This window comes from Neopsephotus bourkii, unplaced genomic scaffold, assembly GCF_033783945.1.
Source record: "Neopsephotus bourkii isolate Nb327-2 ecotype Australia unplaced genomic scaffold, CSIRO-AGI_Nbou_v1 NB_272, whole genome shotgun sequence".
In the NCBI taxonomy this organism is placed as follows: Eukaryota; Metazoa; Chordata; class Aves; order Psittaciformes; family Psittacidae; genus Neopsephotus; species Neopsephotus bourkii.
In genome coordinates, this window is record NW_026900781.1 from 10,629,401 (window position 1) to 10,646,742 (window position 17,342).

Here is a 17,342-nt window from a genome sequence, read left to right on the forward strand (position 1 = left end):
GTAGAATGTGAAATGCACCGAGTTTTCATTTGCAGTGATGTTTCCTAATGGATACTGTTGCATTCCTAGGAAATTTCCTGAAGGTCTGTACGAGCTGTTTGAGTGTACTGTATGCAGATTTGTTTTCCCATTCTGTTTCTCTGGAGAGCTTGCTTGGTACCTTCTTGCTGAAGAGTCCTTTTTCTTTATGGACTCACTCAGTTGGATCTATTGCAGACTGTATCCATCTAAATCAGTACTGCTGTATTCCCTCTTCGTCAGTGCTAATGCTCACCTGGTCCCATGCGGAGCTGGTGGAGTTTGCTAATCCCGGGGGGGCAGGGGGAGATCCCCAAGAAACACAACAAAAAAAGAAGTTAACTCTTTTAATAGGTTAGCTTTCTGTCAGGTTCCCCAGTCAGGCTGGCTTACCTCTACCAAGTTTCAGACTGGCTGCCCTGGCCTTAAAGAGGCAGAGCGAGGATTTGTGTCCACCAGAGAGGGTGGCAAAATTGCAGCAGCTCCCCTTCACTCAAACTGCCTTAAACTTGTTGCAATGCTGTATGCCCTCAGTTTGTTTGTGCCACCTGGGATTAATAATATCAGCTTGGATAAATCCATAAGGTACAGCAACCTTTTCACTTGCCAGTGTGTTGTCTGTCATTTGTCTTCAGATAGTGCTTCTCTTAGATTAATGTGGTTAAGTTTTGTGAAGATAGTCATATATTCTCTAGCAATGGCATTCAGATCTGTGCCTTCAAATGGTGCATGATTGGTTTTGGCGTTTCTGCTTCTTGAATGGAAAATACACACCGTTAGAGTAGCTGACCAGTCTGTTCATCAACCAGAAGGTCTTTGGAGGAGTGCTCTTTCAAAGCAATGACAGATACATCTGTGAGAGAACAAGTTCTTTTCATTGCATGTGTATCTGTACTACATGTTGCTACATGTATTACTGTACTTACAGAAGAGCTCAGTTGTTCATGCCCTAATGTTAGTACTACCTTTTAGTACATAAGTGGTTCAGAAAATCTTGAAGTGTAGAGATTATTGAGGTTTTGAATTTACACTACTCACAACTGTTGCATTTAAAAAGCTGGTGTTTAAAGAAACAAATAAACAATCCCCCAAAACTGCCAAGTTGTTTATATCTTAACACTTCTTGCTTAGTTTTGAAAGAGTTTTGAGTGTTGGTGAAATGTTCTCCTGGCACCTATCAATAGGGGAAAAAAAGGATGTTTTTCAAAGAGTTTGAGCTTTGAGTTCAGTTTATCCTTATTTTTAGTGATGTATTTAATCTCAATTCTACTCTAGTAAAGAGTAGTACCAAGATACAGAGCTAGTCTTTGAAGTGTGGAGATGTATTCATGTAGCCGTAGAATTAAGATTATGTTAAAGCCTTTGTAAAGTAACTTCATTTGTGTATTAATGTTCATAAAAATTTAAAGAAATTGTAAGAGGAAAAAACCTTCAACTTTCTGAGGACAGATAAAAAATGATCTGATGATAATTTTTAAGTACATATCTTTTTTTCTCAACAACTGTTGGGTGTAATGAGAGGAAGGGGGAGAAAATAGAACAATTAATGCACCATATGTACAAACCAAAAAAACAGTCTGTAGGTGTTATACTGAACAAGGATTTGTTTTAGTCCTATCTTTTTTTATGTAGTTAGCATTTACTCATTTGTTTTGCATTTTGAATGACTTGTATGCAGTAAAGGATACTTGCTACTTGTTTTTAATTTTGAGCTAAAGTATATATATGTGTAAGGTCTTCGTATCATTTTCAAACCCTTTCTTGCAGAAAATACTGTATGTTTCTGCATAGTTTAACCCTATATATATATAGGTGATTTGAAACCATCAATTATTTTTGAATTATCAATTATATTTGAAACCATCAATTACACTACATCTTAATGATTTGGGGTTGTTTCTTTTGTAGAAGAAATAAGCAGCTTCCCCTTCAAATCTGGCTAGGACAGCAGCTGCAGATGAGAATGAGCTTCCATATTTAATACATTCTATTAACTTCACACATACAAACACACACTCACTCACTCACGGACCCCAGTGTCACATTATAGGTGAACAGGCCCTAATTAAAAGCATGCACCATCTGCCGATGTGCGGCAGCAGGGTGGCACTCCATAACCATCCTGGTTCCTGTGATTGAAATGTATTATTTATGAGCTCAAAGAGAAAATATGCTGCTTAGCTGGTGTAGGGTGCATTAGGAGCTGGATAGCACCATCTAATGGTATGGAGTCCTACTGACTATTCATCTTTCTTATACTTCTCCCTTTCTCAGACACCTCCCCCAATTTTTGTATTTTTCAACATCATCTTTGGAGTATTTTATGATCATGTTTCAGCCAATTTTGTATCTTGTGTTTCACTTTTATACAAGATTGAAAATGGCTGTTGAAATATTACACTATTTGTGGTATTTGCAGCAGCATTTTTTTTTCCTTCCAGCACTGCACATAAGGTTTTTCTTTCTGTATTAAAAATGATACTGCTCTGATGTGGTAGAAAAGTGGGACGTTATTGAGGTAGCTGAGCAGGATCAGGTTACTTTTGTTTCCCCTACTCCTCCCATGCCTGTGGGTAATGAAGGTGTCTACTGATCAGTCTGATAATTTTAATATTGAAATTTCCCCTATTTTTTTTTTTTTTTTTTTTGAGCAATACCCTACAGACTACCTAAAGGTTCTTTGCTGTGTTGAAAAGAACAGGAAGAGATTCAGAGATAGCTACAGCTTTGGACCTCCTTTTCTGAAGGGATCATACCATCTTCCTGCTTGAAGAGATTGTGTCCTGTTATTGCTTCTTAGTGGGGAATGGACAAGGAGGTGTTCGAGGGATGAAATATGCTTTGTTAGGAGAGGAAAGAGGTGAGACAGGGAAGGAGCCCTTTTTGTAGAGGTTAGTCCATCAGCTTACCTTTGTTGTAGTCAGAACTAATAATAATATGTGGTGCATTTAGTAGTTAGCTCAGTGACTTTTCGAGTATCCAGAATAAGAATTGTTGCACTGATTCAAAATAATTTAGGGGATGTTTTTTTATTCTTAGGCTTGCTGTTATGTTCTTGAGCTTTGCAGTATCCATGCTGAACAACAGCGTGTTTATAGTGATAACAAGCAGTAAGGACTGGACTGATACGTGAAACATTATTTTTTTTTCTACAATAATTTCCAGTAAAACCACTTTTTTTCTAGGCAAAGAATCTGGTCACTGTTTCAACTCAGGCAATACAAGACCCTGAATAAAAATAATTATGTATAAAACTGGGAAAAATTTAGGACTGTGTATGTATATTGGTTTTAAAGTTCAGCATGTCTTAAAGAATGTTAAAACATCATGAACTGTGGCACATCTATGAATACATGTCAACTTATTGTTTGTGTTTAGAACGTATGCCATCAGAAGGATAAGAGATGCCTTCAGAGAAAACAAGAATATAAAGGATTCTGGGAAAATAGAAGAACTACTGAATAAAGCCAAAGCAAACCTAGAAGTTATTCATCGGCAGGTATGTTTTGTTTATTTCATCTTATTTAAAACTCTTCCACTCAGTTAACTGTCTTACGCCATTACAGGTGGAAAAAATAGATCCTTGCTCAAAACATCTTTAAATGAACAGTCATTTTTTTTTATGTCTGAGCTTGAGAAGGTCGGAATCATCTCTTTATCCATGATGGTTCAATAGGGGATTTAGGGATGTTTGTTGCATTAACTGGAACAGGCCTTGCTGTCAAAAGTTCATATGCTTTTCTGTTACCTTTTCTGCTGTTTGTTTTACTGTCTCTTCACTCTGTTTCTCTTCCTTTCAATCTTTTTTCTCTAGCTTATGTGTGTTAGATTCGTTTCCTCACACTTTCCTTCTTCCATCACAGGTTTAGAAGAGTCACTGTGACACTCGCTCTGAATAGCCTTGCCTTCTGTATTTGTTTTTCCTCACCTCCAGATACAGTGTTAGAACAGTAGCAGAACAAGAAAATCTTAAAGTGAATTAAGTAAATTCTGGCTAAATATGTCCAAGCAATGGGATAGATTTCTCTTTGGAAAAAGTTGAGTCACTGGCAATATTTTTCACTTGACATTGTCTGAGTAGCATTTATAGTATCTGTTCTTTCCACTGGGTACCATATTATTCAGACATGAATTATACTTCACTGAGCTTTAGATACTTTATCACTTCTCATACATACCCACTGTCTATCTGCAGTGACCACTAGAAATGTGAAGAAAGGAAGTTTCTGTGCCTGAACTCACTAATGGCTCTTGCAATGCTTAAGCTGTCCCTCCTTGCAAAATCCTTGCTTCCTGACACCCATAGTATCACATTCAGCTCAGTAGTACTTTTACTAAATGTGGAATTAATATGTGCACCTATTCCTCCATGGTCTGTTTTAACATTAATCTTTTAACAACCAGTAGGTCATTTAGCTGGATTCTTATTTCAGGAGGAAGCTGGACCCTTTAGTTTGGCAATTAAATGTGAATATTTTGGTGTGAGTTACATTATTTATTTGAAAATTTTTCTCCTGGAAGCAGATGTTTTGTGCTACCATAGCTTTGCTATCTTTTTTTAACCCAAACACTGCTATTTTTTTATTTTAAAAGTTTCAGAAAGAAGCAGCTCAGATTGGATTGACTCCATGCAATTGTATTTCAATTTGGGGGTGCTTTCTTCTCATATCTGTTGGTGATGAGTAGCATTTTCTGCTCTTTTTTTTGAGGTTTTCTCTTGGAGAGCCTTGCTATCCAGTATTCTCCAGAGAAGTACTAGAGGCAGAGGCTGGAGAAGACAATGAAGCAGGGAGTGTCACAGGAGAAGAGTCAGAGATCACTCAGACAGATCTGAGCTAGTACTTAGTTAACTGAATTCTAATCAGTAAATTTAGGTATGTAAAATATTTAATCAGTACAGACGGATTGGGGCTCAGTACTATTACTATACTTAATGTTAGTATAGTATATAAAGATTATCATTTAAATTTACTATACATAATCTTAAATGTTGCACGTATGCAAAAAAAACGCAGCCGATGGATGTTTGGTGTCAGGTAAGGGATCTCTCAGCCTTGAGGGATAACCTTGAGAGATGACTCTTCTCAAGGGCAGATAACTGCTGCACAGCCAACTGCGCCAACTGAGGAAGAGCTCAACAGACCCTGGAGATATTTACAGCATAAAGTGGTTGATTTGTAGTCAGATCTGCTGTGTTAATGCAATTTCAGCTGCTGATTAGCCCAGTCTCCAGTCAAACTGGGGGTTTGGGGTTTTGGTGCTGAGTTCTCATGTAAAACCTCACCAAATAGGATTAACTTAGGTCAGGTGTACTTAGTACCTGCCTGAACCAAAGTCAGTTAGTTCCAACAGGAGGATTGTATCCATCACAGCAGTGGCAAAAGATAAGAATGCACAGGGTCAATTTTTGCCACTTAAAGGAAGCTGTATTAAAGAAGAAACAATTTATGAATATGGGATGTCCCATAGTAAAATGCTGCAGAAAATCTCTTGTGGATTGTGTCTTAAGATAAATCCTGTCATCATGTCAGAAAATGCTCTGTGATGGTTGTCAGTAATAATATAAACACTGTATGTTTGATAAATGAGGAAAACATTAGTAAAGCTACCACAGTGACCATTTTGCCATGAAATTAAATGGATGACTGAGGTGTACTAAATTTATTTTTGTTTTAAAATGTTGTTAACTATGTGGTACCTGGTACAACTCTTTTTGTAATAGCAAGTACTTCCTTTTTCTGAGAAGAGTTCAATTTCAAGGTGTCAAAGCACTTGAAACAGGTGGGAAGTACTGCTCTGCTTCATAGATAATGTATCTGAGATGCTGAAATGAGGATGCTGATTTGTAGAACCTTAATGTTTGGGGTACCCTGACTTGAATGATGCTTCTTCCTGGTTCTATAAGCCTAAATAACAAAAGGCAGTTCTGAGTCAGATGATGGGTACGTCTTGCTAAAATAAAGTTTTTCAAACTTTGCTTTTGGCAAAACATGGTTCTACTGATTCATCTGAGCCAAAATTAAACTCTTCTCTCCTGTCTGAGTCCTGTGAACACCCAGATGACTCTGTTACTTTAAACCCTGACAAAAATATACCATTTCTCTAAAAACGGTGTGGGCTCTTGACTCAGGGTGGACTCTTCTAGGTTGTGGGTCTGGTCTTGCACATTTTATGATGCTGGTTTTTCTTTTAGCTTAAAGATTGTCCCTTGGCATCAGATAGGTCTTTCAGCTGCCTTTGAAAGTCTAGGAAGAGCAGGCAGGCTTCACTAATCTCTCTGGTATATCCACTCACCGTCCTTTGTAAAGGAGTAGTTGGTCTTAAGGACTTTCTGAATTCATTGGTTTCTAGTGAACATTTTGATCATACATAAACATATGCATGTGCTTACACAAAAATCTCAACACATGTTTTAGTTTTGCAAACATAGAAAACTAGTGTTTAATACATTAGTATCAAAATGTTGTCAAGCAAATGACATTAAGTACCTATCTTTTTGTTAGGCGTTTCTTACCTGGGAGGGTTGTCTTTGCCCAGGGACATACCAGAATAATGCAGAATGGCTTCAGTTACTGCTAAGCTGCAGGGTTTTGCTTGTTTGTTTCAAATCTCAGCTATTTAAGAGGTTTCTCCCACACGCAAAACGAATCTGCTAAAGTAGTTTTGAATTAGATCACATTTTGGTATCATTCTATGTAAGAATTTCAGGAAAAACATACTTGAAAAGTTAGGAATATTAAGGAGTCTGACACAACATCCCATTTTTGTCACTGCTAAAACAGTGAAACTTACGTTGGAGTATCTCTTATATGTCACCCTTCCAGAAATTTATCAAAGTATAATCATGCTGCATTAAGTTTTGAAAAGGTGTATGTGTGTATATTATATGTTTGCAGGAGTAAAAGACAGTAACACTCATAGTAACAGAATAGACAACAAAACTTTTTAACAGAAAATAATCTGATAAGAGAAAATTAGTTTGTCAAGATAATTTTGGCACGGGTCCCTCAAGGCTTGATATTTGGGCAGTAAGGATTTGGGGGGGGGGGGGGTTGACTTACATCCATCCCACCACCCCAAAAGTTTTTCTAAAAAATTGAAAACCGTTGTTCTTTGCAGAATTTCTATTATGTTTCAGTGTCATCTCACTTTCAGCTATAAAGCAAAAGATAAATCTTGGAAAAATACTAACATTGTCTTAAACATAAGCTTTTCATCAGGACTATTAAAAGCCTTAGCATCTAAATTCATATTAATATTTACTTGCTGTCAAATTTAATCATGTCTGTGGAAAGAAATGCATTTTTGTTCCCTGTTTAATTGAAGATCTAAGTAATGAAGTCATCTGACATTATGAAGACATTCTATTTAAAACTAACCAAGCATAATAGAAAGTGATTTTATTTTTAAATGCAGAAGCACTGAAGGAAACATGAGTTCTAGCATACTTTTTTTTTTTTTTGCTAAGTTTGGGGTTTATTATGGTGCAGCACGTCTTGGTAGTGATGACTTTTTCATAGCTTGTTGATAGAAATTAAATAATATCCCACTTTGCTGACAATTTGTTGTTGTTGCTCCAAAATCAAATTTATATTCACTTTACATTCTAATTTATGGTTTAGTCATCAAAGTGACCATTGAAGTGTAAGGTTCATAAATAACTATGTGAATCAGCCTACTGAGAAATGTGAAACAGTGACAGATTACTGTCATTTTGTTCATGTCAGTCACTGTACAATTTGCTTGAATGTATAAAAGTAGCTTTACAAGGCTGAAAATCATGGATGAACATTAATTTCTGTCTTAGTCCTCCTCTGCTTGTTATTGGTTTTGATTTAAAAATGGTCTGACTAAAGGAAGCAACAACTCTGATTCTTAACACTGTGAAGACCTTTTTTGTGTATGCTTACTGTGTAAGCAGCACAGTTCGTGGTGGCTTCCCTGTCACAAGTAAGTTTGAAATAGAAAGTTTTTATACATTTTGAGGCTAAGTCTTGCAGTCCTTCAAGGATTATCATAACAGCCGTTCCCCAGCTATGCTATTATAACTTCATTTGTGAGTTTTCATTACTACTGGAATATGTTAGCAGTAGGAGAATTTGCCCTGAAATGTTACTGCTGTTGCCAAGATTCACAACTCATAGAAGCCACTTTGAAGACAGGATAATACTGAGTGATTCGAAACATTGCTAGTTTCCTTTGCGGCGTGTTGTCTCTCAAGTTTTGAACTGAAAGTATAAAAGTGAAATTCAAAAGTTGTATTAGACCTGTGTGCTCTCATTAAACCCTATTTTAATTTATAGAACATCTCACTCTCAAGTATTCTTCCACAGTACTTTCTTCTCAGTTTTAGATTGTAGCTGGAAACCACCAGTCATCTTGTTGTCCAGCTGTGAAAGGTTATTTTGTTTTTCCTGGGAGCTCTTAAGGCTTTAGTATCAATTGCACTGGTTTTGACATCACACAACTACAGTACTCTTCAGTAAAACAGCTATAATATTTCACAGCCTTTGTTTGTCCCTTTAAATAATCCAAATTGTTATGAATCATGGTTTGCACAAACCTCTAGCAGGGAGACAAGAAATACACTGTTTGCAGTCATACAGTGAGGACGTGTGGATCTGTTTCCTTTGCAGCTGACTGGTCATCAGCATTTTTGAAAGGAACAGATAAACTTTTGTATTTCTTTTGAGTCTGAGTTGCTCTTCCTCAGACTTGACCTCTCTTACTATTCCCTTCAGATGCAGAAGAAAGAAGGAACATGGTTTTGAAGTATGAGAACTCTTATAAAGGTTCCACTGATAATGATAAATATTGAGTACTTGCAGCATTTTTCGTGTTTGCACCATGCTGTAAGTGCATTCTAATCTTTGAAATATTTGCTGATTATAGTAACTTTAGCTCTGTTTCTTTTAAAGAGATGCTTCATGACTATGCCTTGATAAAAGGCCATGTCATACTTACTTGAGATTTCAGTCTCATATTCTGTTTCTTCATATTTCCCATTTCTGGTAAAAATCATAGAATCATAGAATAGTTAGGATTGGAAAAGACCTTAAGATCATCAAGTTCCAACCCCCCTGCCATGGGCAGGGACACCTCGCTCTAAGCCATATCACCCAAGGCCTCATCCAACTTGGCCTTGAACACTGCCAGGGATGGAGCATTCACAACTTCCGTGGGCAACCTATTCCAGTGCCTCACCACCCTAACAGGAAAGAATTTCTTCCTTATATCCAATCTAAACTTCCCCTGTTTGAGTTTGAACCCATTACCCTTTGTCCTATCACTACAGTCCCTAATGAAGAGTCCCTCCCCAGCATCCCTATAGGCCCCCTTCAGATACTGGAAGGCTGCTAGGAGGTCTCCACGCAGCCTTCTCTTCTCCAGGCTGAACAGCCCCAAGTTTCTCAGCCTATCTTCATATGGGAGGTGCTCCAATCCCCTGATCATCCTCATGGCCCTCCTCTGGACTTGTTCCAACAGTTCCATGTCCTTTTTATGTTGAGGACACCAGAACTGCACACAAATCATTAGCATGGTCTTGTTCTGAAATTTTTGGACAATAAGAGCAGTTGAACAGTTCTGGGTTTTTTTTGGGGGTGGGGGCAAACGATAAGCCAAGTTGCCAGTGCAGCTGTGTATAACCAAATACTGTGTCTTCTTGAGGTCTTCATTACCAGTATCTCACCTTAGTAGTATCATAGATACAAGTAATAGTAAATGGAAGTAGAAAGGGTACTGAATGAATGTACGAAAATAGCAGTCATATTATTATGAACTGGTAATAATATAGCCATAAAGGAGCATATTTCTATTAATCAAAATAATACAAATATTAAAGCATGTTTAATAAATATTAGCAAAACAAGCAGTTTCAGTTGTAGTTACTCTAAAAAACCCCAAAAGGTAGAAGTACCTTAGTTTACAGCACCTGCTTTGGATTTTATTTCTAATCCTTTGTGGCTCTGTCAACAAATGCTTCCATTGTTTTCCTTATTCCAGTTCTAGTAATCCTGTGGTTGATTTGCAGCAATAGTAGATAAATGAGTAAATGCCAACGTGTATGTATTTCTGGACTGAAATCATGTTGCTGAATATTCACAAGACTGGTACCAGTTTACACGACTGCGAGGGACATTGGAACTGACTGTCTCAAGAACTTCTCAGTCTTCTCAAAACAGTCTGTGTATCTGAACATAGCTGTGTTTATACTGCAAAGCACTGTAGGCTGGATGACCTTAGCAGAAGATTTGTTACGAAAATTCTTACTAGTAGTTTTAGTTTCAGCTTGCAAGTCATATTTCTGTCTAATTTTTATGAATACGTAAGAAAGTTGCAAAATACCATATAATGTATTTGAGTATATTAGCAGCAGTTTTGAAGTCAAGAGGAAAGAATAGCTAGTAAAGCTCTTTGAGCACTCTGAGTACAGGGTGCAGCACCTTGACTATGCTTCACATATGTATATGACACTGGCAGTCCTGAAGAGCCCTGTACCGCTGAGACCTCGGATGAAGATAGGTCAACGGAGCGGTCTGCCTTAGTTGATGAGGAATGGGTTAAAGACCAGTTGAGCAATCTGGATATCCATAAATCCATGGGTCCAGATGGGATGCACCCGCGGGTGCTGAGGGAACTGGCTGAGGTCATTGCTAGACCGCTCTCCATCATCTTTACCAAGTCTTGGGAAACGGGAGAGGTGCCTGAGGACTGGAGGAAAGCAAATGTCACTCCTGTCTTCAAAAAGGGCAAGAAGGAGGACCCGGGTAACTATAGACCGGTTAGCCTCACCTCCGTTCCTGGGAAAGTGATGGAACACCTTATCCTTGGTGCCATCTTAAGGCATATCAAGGATAAGAGGGTTATGAGGGGCAGTCAACATGGCTTCACCAAGGGGAAGTCGTGCTTGACCAATCTTGTAGCCTTTTATGAGGAAATAACACGGTGGATGGATGATGGCAGAGCGGTGGATGTGGTCTACCTCGACTTCAGCAAAGCGTTTGACACGGTCTCCCACAGCATCCTTGCGGCTAAATTGAGGAAGTGTGGTCTGGATGATCGGGTAGTGAGGTGGACTGTGAACTGGCTGAAGGAGAGAAGCCAGAGAGTTGTAGTCTATGGGGCGGAGTCTAGTTGGAGGCCTGTATCTAGTGGAGTGCCTCAAGGGTCGGTACTGGGACCAGTATTATTTAATATATTCATCAACGATTTAGATGAGGGAATTGAGTGTACTATCAGCAAGTTTGCTGATGACACTAAGCTGGGAGGAGTGGCCGACACGCCAGAAGGCTGTGCTGCCATCCAGAGGGACCTGGACAGGCTGGAGAGCTGGGCGGGGAATAACTTGATGAAATATAACAAGGGAAAGTGTAGAGTCCTGCATCTGGGCAGGAACAACCCCAGGTTCCAGTATAGGCTGGGGAACGACCTGTTAGAGAGCAGTGTAGGGGAGAGGGACCTGGGGGTCCTGGTGGACGACAGGGTGACCATGAGCCGACACTGTGCCCTTGTGGCCAAGAAGGCCAATGGCATCCTGGGTTGTATTAGAAGGGGGGTGGTTAGTAGGTCGAGAGAGGTCCTCCTTCCCCTCTACTCTGCCCTGGTGAGACCTCATCTGGAATATTGTGTCCAGTTCTGGGCCCCTCAGTTTAAAAAGGACAGGGACCTGCTGGAGAGAGTCCAGCGCAGGGCAACTAAGATGATTAAGGGAGTGGAGCATCTCCCTTATGAGGAAAGACTGAGGGAGCTGGGTCTCTATAGTTTGGAGGAGATTGAGGGGTGACCTTATTAGTGTATATAAATATATAAAGGGGGAGTGTCACGAGGATGGAGCCAGGCTCTTCTCAGTGGCAAACAATGAAAGGACAAGGGGTAATGGGTACAAATTGGAGCACAAGAGGTTCCACTTAAACCTGAGAAGAAACTTCTTCTCAGTGAGGGTGACGGAACACTGGAACAGGCTGCCCAGGGAGGTTGTGGAATCTCCTTCTTTGGAGACATTCAAAACCCGCCTGGACACGTTCCTGTGTAGCCTTATCTAGGTGTTCCTGCTCCGGCAGGGGGATTGGACTAGATGATCTTTTGAGGTCCCTTCCAATCTCTAACATACTGTGATACTGTGAAGTCATGTTTTCCATGTTGGTGCTCTAACTCACTTTCCAAAGTTTGTCACTGCAAGGAAGTTCTGAAATCACAGATTAATCTGCTTTTCTTGAGAAGATCCTTGAATCTATTTTACTTCAACTTCACAATGGCAAATACCCATTTTTCTACCAAAAAAAAAAAGAGAAAGTGGACTTACAGTTCTTATCTAAGAGGATTGTCCTTGGAAGTTTGCTGCTTTTTTCTTGTATCACATACTTTTATATATTACATTGCATCTACAAATTCCAACAAGAATAGAACCAACATTATGCACATATATTCCTGCCTCTTGAGCCATTTAGTTTAAGTAAGTACAGACTCATGAAAGAGTTTTCAAATGCCTCATTCACGGAAGAACAGGAGGTGAGTGTTATAATCAAATGATGGACAAAGATCCTGTTTAAAGTTTCATCAAGTCACTGCACAGTATTAGTTTTTGAAGGTAATCAAGCATCTATATGCTTCTAAATACTTGGAATCGCATCTAGAATTCAGCAAATGTTAGGTGTGGTGAGCCGCCTTCACTTACCTTGCTCTTACCCTGTTTCAGTACTGGTAGTCAGTTTTTAATTGCTTTAGCAGATCATGAGTTCTCATTTGATTGGTTCCTTACATGCATGTACTGAAATTATGCTGGAATCTTGTGGGATAGCCAAGCACTGAATTTATATCAGCTGACTTAGGTTTTAGAAGGCGTTAGGGGGATTTTTCTGTGGATTGATTTTATTTTATTTTATATTATTGTATTTATTTTCTTTGTATTTATTTTTGGGTGGTATTTTTTGATCCCCCCCCCCCAAAGTCATTTAAATCCTATTTGTTACGTTCAAGTTGTATATACTTTCCATGCTATTTGAATACATAACTCAAGAAATATAAATCTATGTATTTTTTCGTTTATAACAGTAGACTACAAGGAAGAATATGAGTAAGAAAGCAACAGAAATCCTTACCATACATTAAGTTTCAGTGCTCTTTACCTGGAAAGAGACACAGATGCAGGTGGAAGAATAATACAGGATAGATAATACCTGTCTTTGAGTAAACAAGAGAAAACTGGAAATAATTGAAATTGAAATTGAAATAGGGAGGTTTTAAATTCAGAGCTGTACTGGTTTTGTATTCAAGTATGAGTATAAATGCATTTTATGTCCATAAGGGTTCTTTTGGGGGGAGGGAATGAGGAACAAAAAAAAAAAAAAAGTAATAGGACAAACTTTGAAAAGTTAGTAAAAGTAACTTGGTAAATTTGAACACAAACCCAGGTGAATTTGCAGGATACGTTAGCAGTGAGGTCCACTTTGGCCAGCCTTTCCAAACAGCTTTTTGATTTTGGCATGTAGGACAGCTTTGGAGATGTGCAATACAGTAACAGATGCCAAATGCCCAGAGCTGTCATATCAGCTTTATTTCTAGCTTCTCAGTGTGCAGGAAGTATAACAGACATTTTGCCCATCTTCAGGTGGCATGGCTCTCCAGGTGGCACCTGTGTGAGTCCCCAGAGTGGTGTTAATCCTTAGGCTGTCATTTAACTCTCCTCTTGGAGAGCAAGAGTGTATTTTCACAAGTGATTTGCTGCTGTTTGCCCTGCTGACTGAATTACAAGTGTCAGGTTCTGCCAGCAATATTAAATGCCAAAGTAGACCCTGAATTGAAAGTAACCTTTAGGCTACAAGCAGAGGCAATTCAGAGGTAGAATGAGGCTTTGTCTTTCTGATCTAAGAGCCTTAGTTTAAAACACAGCATTTACTATATGCAATAACCTTTCCTAAAAAAAAAAATAAAGACTGTTGAGTGTTGGCAGCTGCTTTTTTAAATACTTTAATTATCTGTCATAAAGAGCTGTCATTACTTTTGTTACATGTATTTAGTGGCCTCAGTGAGGTTTGGGCCTTATAAATAATAAGTAGTTATATAATGTATCCAGAACTCTGAGCATCTAATGTTATGCATAGAGGAGAGCTGTCTGAAGGGCAGGAGAAAGACTTTTCTAGTGAGCAGTTCGGCATGGCAATATGTCTTACCCAATCAGGTAAATGCAATGTGTAAACTTCCACATGAATAGAGGAGTAGGTTTCATCAGCCAGGCCAGTCAGTAGCTTTTATTAAACAGCAGCACTGATTGAACCAGTCTATGCTGAAGGAAGCCCCGGAAGCAAGGAAAGCTCATGTTTCAGGGAGGTGTGCTCATCTGCCACTCATCCCTTCCTGCTTTCTGCTTTCCTGTGTTTATTGTCCCAAGGGCTTCTGCCCAGTGTGTAAATGATTATGGTTTACAGGGGTGGCAATTGCAACAAAACTTCAAGGGAGCCTCTTCCAAATGAGGCAACAGCAGGTGCATGTGTGTCCTGGTATAAATATAAAATACAGCCAAGGGAGGGGAAGTATAAGTGCTGGTAGTTTTGATCACAGCTCAGATTACTTCTGCCATATTTCTAATCTGACTGTATGATCTTGAGTTGATGCTTGCCAGTCTGGTTTGTAGTGATTCCAGTTGAAGAATGATTTGAAGACTGAGTTTCTAACATTAACCTTTGAGCAACTTTCTGTCTTTCTTGCTGTGCAGTGTCTGCTGTGGAGCAAAATGTTTCTGGAGGATCTCTTTTTTACTGAATAGAAAAAAGACAAATACGGCAGGTTTGTGTGTTATCTATGAAATGTATAACCTTGCAAAAGCCTTTCATATGTATTGTGACTTACGTTCATGTCAGAACATAGATCTTTCCTGAGCATCCTTTTTCAGTGTTGTTATCATGGGATAGACCAGTTTTAAATACAGCTAGACCTTGAGGAAGTAAAGGGATTGCTGTTTTGAGGACTTCTGAAAAACGTAAGAGACACAACAGTGCTGTTGTTACAACAGCGATCTCTTGTTTTGATCTCCCACAGTCTTTTGTTTGCTTTTTAGTCTGCTGATTTATTCTGCTTTCCTTGCTGAGAAGACTTTCCTTCCTGGTTTTGTATACTGCTTACTGAAAGGAGAAAGTGTCAAGTTCAAGTGGCACCACAACTGAGCAGGTACACTTCCCTCCAGGAGGAGCTTTGGCACATTTGTCTGGTGCCTCAGATCCCCAGGACTGTGTTCTGCTGCCCTTGAACTGCAGTCTGTAACTCAGGATGACGATGTTGGTGTTGACGCCCCCTCTGTCTGATAAATCTAGTCCTGTAGCTGTGGTACAATAGCATTTTTTTTTAATTGCATTTTCCCCCCCTCTATGCTCAGTCATCAGTCTCTCAGTATATTACAGTTACAGCTTTTTCCTTTACAGCTAACAAAGGAAAGGAGCGTTTTAGCTCCTCTTTAAGCTATTTGCAGTCTTTTCTGGCCTTTCAGATAGTCGTGCTTCTCCACTCAGCACTTTGAAAATGCAGTATGTAAAATCTTACCTGACACTCTAAATAAGATGCCTGGTTTTGTTTCTTCCACAGATAGTTCATCAAGTCTAAAGAATTTACTTTTGGCTTAATTTGTAGCATAAGGCCAACCTGCAAAGAGCTATATTTGCCCCATTTGCTCAAAAAATCTGTCTTCACAAGTACCTTTTATTTCCCCATCTTACTATCTTGATGCTTGCTCTGTTGGTTTAGTCACTAAAATGCTTTCATTACCCAGGTGCAAAGGTGCCAACTGTTAATTTAAAATTACATTTTGACAAATGAAACCTGTTTGTAAACCCTACCAAGGTTAACTGTCATTTCATAAAAATATGGAAAAAAATACCCAAAACAGTTACTTAAAAAAAAACAACAACCAACCTTCTTCACAGTCCTCTATAGCCAGGTAAATTCACAGTGATATAGTTTTATTTTGACAACATAAACACACGTGTGGCCTTCATATAAAGCTCTTTCAAACAAAGAAGCTTTATCATTGGCATGTTATGGTTCCATTTCACCTTTTTTTTGCAGTAATTTGGATTCTGTCTGCTATCTCTGTATTAAGCTGCTTGTATTTGAGGGAAATGTGTTCCATCCATAAAGTTTGGATGAAGACCTAGCTTTAAGGAAGCAAGTTGCTAGACTCCATTATCAGCATGTTTGATCCAGCCCTTAGAAGTTCAAGCAGGGAAAACTGTTTTCTAGACAAGAGTATCAAGAGAAGTTTAATTAGTGTTTACGCAGTCTCCTTGGTACTGGTGCATTGCTGCTGTCTTTAGCTCTGTACTTTCTTGAGGTGAGCCTGGATTTTTTTTGGCCGTTCAAAGCTATAGCTGCAGTGCCCTTCATCTTGGTGACAGGCATTATGCCAGTACATTAATTCTGAAAGCAAGTAAAAAGAAGAAGAAGAAAGGAGCCCAAACTCTTCCAGTCACATTTAAAACACAAATAGACTGATTCCTGTTGTTAGTCTCTCTGGGGTATGCCAGAGGTATGGACTGCCTGGAAGTTCTTCCTAGGCTGTTTGCTTTGCAGGAAGGGAACCATTACTAAGCAGAGTTTCGAGATCACCTTTGTAATTTGGTCACCTGTAGAAAGTGCATAAATACATACTTTGAAATACAGATTTGTTCTTTATCCTGTAAACAAGGTCTTGTCCCTCACTAGGGCAGTTATAAATATTGCAGTGTAGTGGCTAAGTAATACGTACATAGTCTTTCTGTGTGAGTGTAATTCACTTGCTGAGCAGTTGTTTTGTAATTTTTAACCATACTTTCATCTGAGTGTATGGTTAATGAGACCTTTGTCACCTAATCACTTAAACCTTTCACATTAATGAAGATCTTGTTTGTAATTATGTTGTTAACCCAGTGCTTTGGTTATGTGTTCAAATTATCTTAATTTTAATTGAAAGTACTTTTTGTCTCTCAGAAGTCTATTTTCTGTGCACATTTGTCAGTAGTGAATACTTATCGGGGGAGATTACTCTCTAACTGCTTGTGCTGGTATACCTGTGGGAGGATAATCAATCTTGTGCTTTTTAATTGAAATCAATAATGTGTTTACATTTATCAATATTTCTTAATTGTCAAGTTATAACAGTGGAACTTCAATAATAAATCATGCCAATGGTTAACTTCATACATTAGACTTTTAAGAGTCTCCTTAAGCACTCTGACATGTTGTAAATTGCTTTTAAATGATTTGTATGTATGCTGATGGGGAAAGAGGAGAAAAAATTAGTATGGAAAATCATGCTGTAGAATAATACTGAAGAACTAATGCACTGACAGTAAAAT

The 17,342-nt window shown here is 38.7% G+C and overlaps 1 protein-coding gene across 5 annotated transcripts in view; it reads left to right on the forward strand.

Moving 5' to 3' along the window:
* Positions 1-17,342, forward strand: part of LYRM4 (LYR motif containing 4) — a 111,114-nt gene that overhangs the window by 20,188 nt on the left and 73,584 nt on the right. For 2 of the 5 annotated variants that reach the window (XR_009724443.1, XM_061346576.1), the window contains exon 2: positions 3,397-3,517. Coding sequence is in view for 3 of the 5 variants with exons in the window: in XM_061346576.1 (XP_061202560.1) it covers positions 3,397-3,517 (121 nt within the window). In the remaining 2 variants the exon portion in view is untranslated. Of the gene's footprint in view, positions 1-3,396; positions 3,518-3,881; positions 3,903-3,952; positions 3,980-4,727; positions 5,618-17,342 lie in introns of those variants that run through there. The other 3 variants (XR_009724442.1, XM_061346577.1, XM_061346579.1) reach the window with 3 other exon arrangements.